Raw genomic sequence first — 3,098 nt, 5'->3', positions numbered from 1 at the left:
AAGTCCCTGAAAAGCTTGGCTGCTATGGTTCCTACAAAAGTGGAATGAAAACTACACTGATGAATTGTGTGTATGACACCCAAATGCCGAAAGAGTTTGAAAAATGTTGGGATCAATTGATCAACACGTACAACTTGCATGAGAATGTCTGGTTGTAGAGTTTATACACTGATCGTGAGCATTGGGTATCGGCCTTCTTGAAAGAGGTTTTTTGCACTGGAATGAGTACAACGCAGCGGAACGAGAGCATGAACGCCTTTTTTGATGGTTATATTCATGCTAAGACAAACTTGAAAGAGTTTGTTAATCAGTTTGATAATGCCTTGAAAAAGAAAATTGAGAACAAAAATTGCACGAACTTCCACTCATTTAATGTCACAATTCCCTACATTTCTAGATCTCCAATTAAAAAGAGATATCAAGATTTGTACACAAATGCTAAATTTAGAGAAGTTCAGCACCAACTTATCGGCATTATCGACTTGAACCCAGTTTTACTTAAGGCGAATGGTACAGTTAAGACGTATTTCGTAGAGGATGAAGTTCGTGTCTAAGATTTCACTAACCTGGTTACACATTCAGTGGATTTTAGTGATGAAGATGCAGTGGCCAAGTGTTCTTGTGGTTTATTTGAAATGAGGGGGATAGTGTGCTGGCAAATCTTTGCCGTGTTCAAATGGAACGAGATTAAGACAATGCCAGATATGTACATTTTGGATCGATGGAGGAAAGACATCAAAAGAAGATACACGTTAATCCACAATAGCTATGACGCAGAGGATCGGCGGGAAGATGCTAATAGATATTCAAGTATGTTGAATATATGTTATAAAATGATTACTTGTGCAGTGGGTTAGAAAAAGCATACTGAGGATGTAACGACTAAGTTGCATGCAATGATTTATCTTTATAATGCAAACCAAGAACCCCCATCGATGACTCAAAATTATTTAAATGTTGGTGGCACGACAAATGACACAACTACAATTGGTAGTTTAACCCAAGTACTCAATTCATGTGTTGTGTGAGGGAAAAACAGACCCCCATCTCTGAGGAGAGCATCTAGGATAGGGAGAGACCTGCTGAAAGTTAAGGAGAAGACAAAGAAAGCGCAAGGAAAGGGAAAATGCAAATAGGTGTAGATTTGTAATATTACCTTCTTTATTTAATTTTTATAAATGCTATCTGACAAATTGGTTACTATTTTATTAGCGAGATTGAGAAGATACACCAGTTGTGGACACTTGTAGGAGGCTATTTGATCCTTTCGATTTGGACGTCTCCAATGTTGAACACATGTAGATAATATAATAAATATATATTTAATTTATATTTGAGTTTTGATTTATTGCTGTGTTTTTTACGAGTATTTATCATCAGGTTATTTCAGAAAGCATACCAGCTATTGACATTAGTTGAATCCAGCCCTGAGAAACAGTAATTCAAAGTCAAGAAAGTGTAAGTGGATCCAAACTTTATCAGTATTTTAATGACATTAGTCGACATGAGATTAATATATGAGTTAATATTTTTTAAAGATGCAATTTGGGTTGGATGGATCACAATTGTTGCACGTTAAGTTTGATGGCTCACAACCACAACAATGATACGATTATCGTGGGTATGTTTTAGTAATTAAAAAAAAAAAGTTTTGGAAAGGTCCTTCCAAGAAGTTTTGGAAATATTCAATTTTATCAAAAATATTTATATCACTGGGAACGACAGTCTAATTTGGCTTTGGCTTGACAGGAATTATGGAAATTGATGCTATCATTTTGGGAGTTACAAGCAGATTTGAGTTTGACTGTATTTCCGAAGTCTTGTACAACTGGGAGTTAGAAGCAGTTTTGAGGATACCAATATGTATCAAAACTTTCAAGAATTATGGCCATGTATATGACCTGTATTTTGATGTATATAGAATTACGACAATCTTTGAAGCAAATGGGAATGCTTATTGGAATGTTTATGTTGAATGGCCATATATATATAGCAGGTTGGAGTTTTGTATAATTGAATGAGACTATTTTTAGCAAATGAGACTGTTAGATATGAGAATGCTTATGTTGAATGGCCATATATATATAGCAGGTTGGAGTTTTGTGTAATTGAATGTGACTTTTTTTTTTAGCAAATGAGACTTTTTAGTAGGTTGGAGTTTTGTTCTGAGAACGATACTTGCTCGAGCTTGAATTGGTTCGCTCGAAGGTAGCTCGAGCTGACCTTTGAGTGAAGATCTCTGACTTGTGTTCTCCATCTTCAGCTCGATCTGAGAACATGGGGAACACTCACGCTCGAGCTTCGCTCGAGCTTGAAATGCTTTGTTCAAAGGTAGCTCGAGTTGACCTTCGAGCGAACCTCTCTGACTTGTGTTCTCCATCTTTAGCTCGATCTGAGAACATGGAGAACACTCACTCTCGAGCTTGAAATGCTTCACTCGAAGGTTAGCTCAAAGGTAGCTTGAGCTAACCTTCGAGCGAACCTCTCTGACTTGTGTTCTCCATGTTCAGCTCGATCTAAGAACACTCATGCTCGAGCTGCTCGAAAGTAGCTCGAGCTGACCTTCGAGCGAACCTCTCTGACTTGTGTTCTCCATCTTCAGCTTGATATTTGCTCGAGCTTGAAGTGGTTTGCTCGAAGGTAGCTTGAGCGAACCTTTCTGACTTTGTGCTCTCCATGTTCATGTGCGTAGTTATCCTAGTAAGAAAAATATCTTTTTGATGGTTAAGATAACTATCTCCCTCCCCAAGATGTGTTGTTTCTTTTCATTTATATTATGTGTTTTTTCTTGCTACTATCATAGTTAACTTTACAATTACCATTATTATTAGATTTTTCAGAAGGGGCAAGGGCTTGTGGAGGCTAATTGAACAACGGTGAATGATTTTGCAGAAAATATGGCATAATTTTTCATGAGGAATAACCTATAAATTTCTATTTTCTAGTCAATCAACGATAGTAATAATTTTACAGATCTGAATAACTTGAAGTTCTTCAAGGGGTACTTGCATAAAAGATTGTAAAAAGAAAAATAAAATACTTGAGTTTGATAAAATAAAATTTTCATGACATGTACAATTTATTATTATTTGATACAA

At 36.3% G+C, this 3,098-nt stretch overlaps 1 protein-coding gene across 1 annotated transcript; it reads left to right on the top strand.

Annotated features, from left to right (window-relative positions):
* Positions 1-221: 221 nt before the first annotated feature.
* LOC121255224 (protein FAR1-RELATED SEQUENCE 5-like) lies at positions 222-2,427 on the top strand. Its single transcript, XM_041155501.1, has 4 exons — positions 222-510; positions 583-810; positions 1,750-1,863; positions 2,264-2,427. Exons 1-4 carry the CDS (start codon positions 222-224, stop codon positions 2,425-2,427), a joined length of 795 nt encoding a protein of 264 aa, XP_041011435.1.
* The last annotated feature ends 671 nt before the right edge of the window (positions 2,428-3,098 follow it).

The sequence above is a fragment of the Juglans microcarpa x Juglans regia genome, chromosome 3D (genome assembly GCF_004785595.1).
Source record: "Juglans microcarpa x Juglans regia isolate MS1-56 chromosome 3D, Jm3101_v1.0, whole genome shotgun sequence".
NCBI classification, from domain to species: Eukaryota; Viridiplantae; Streptophyta; class Magnoliopsida; order Fagales; family Juglandaceae; genus Juglans; species Juglans microcarpa x Juglans regia.
The sequence above is the reverse complement of the archived record's forward strand: the minus strand, read 5'-3'. Positions and strand labels throughout refer to the sequence as shown.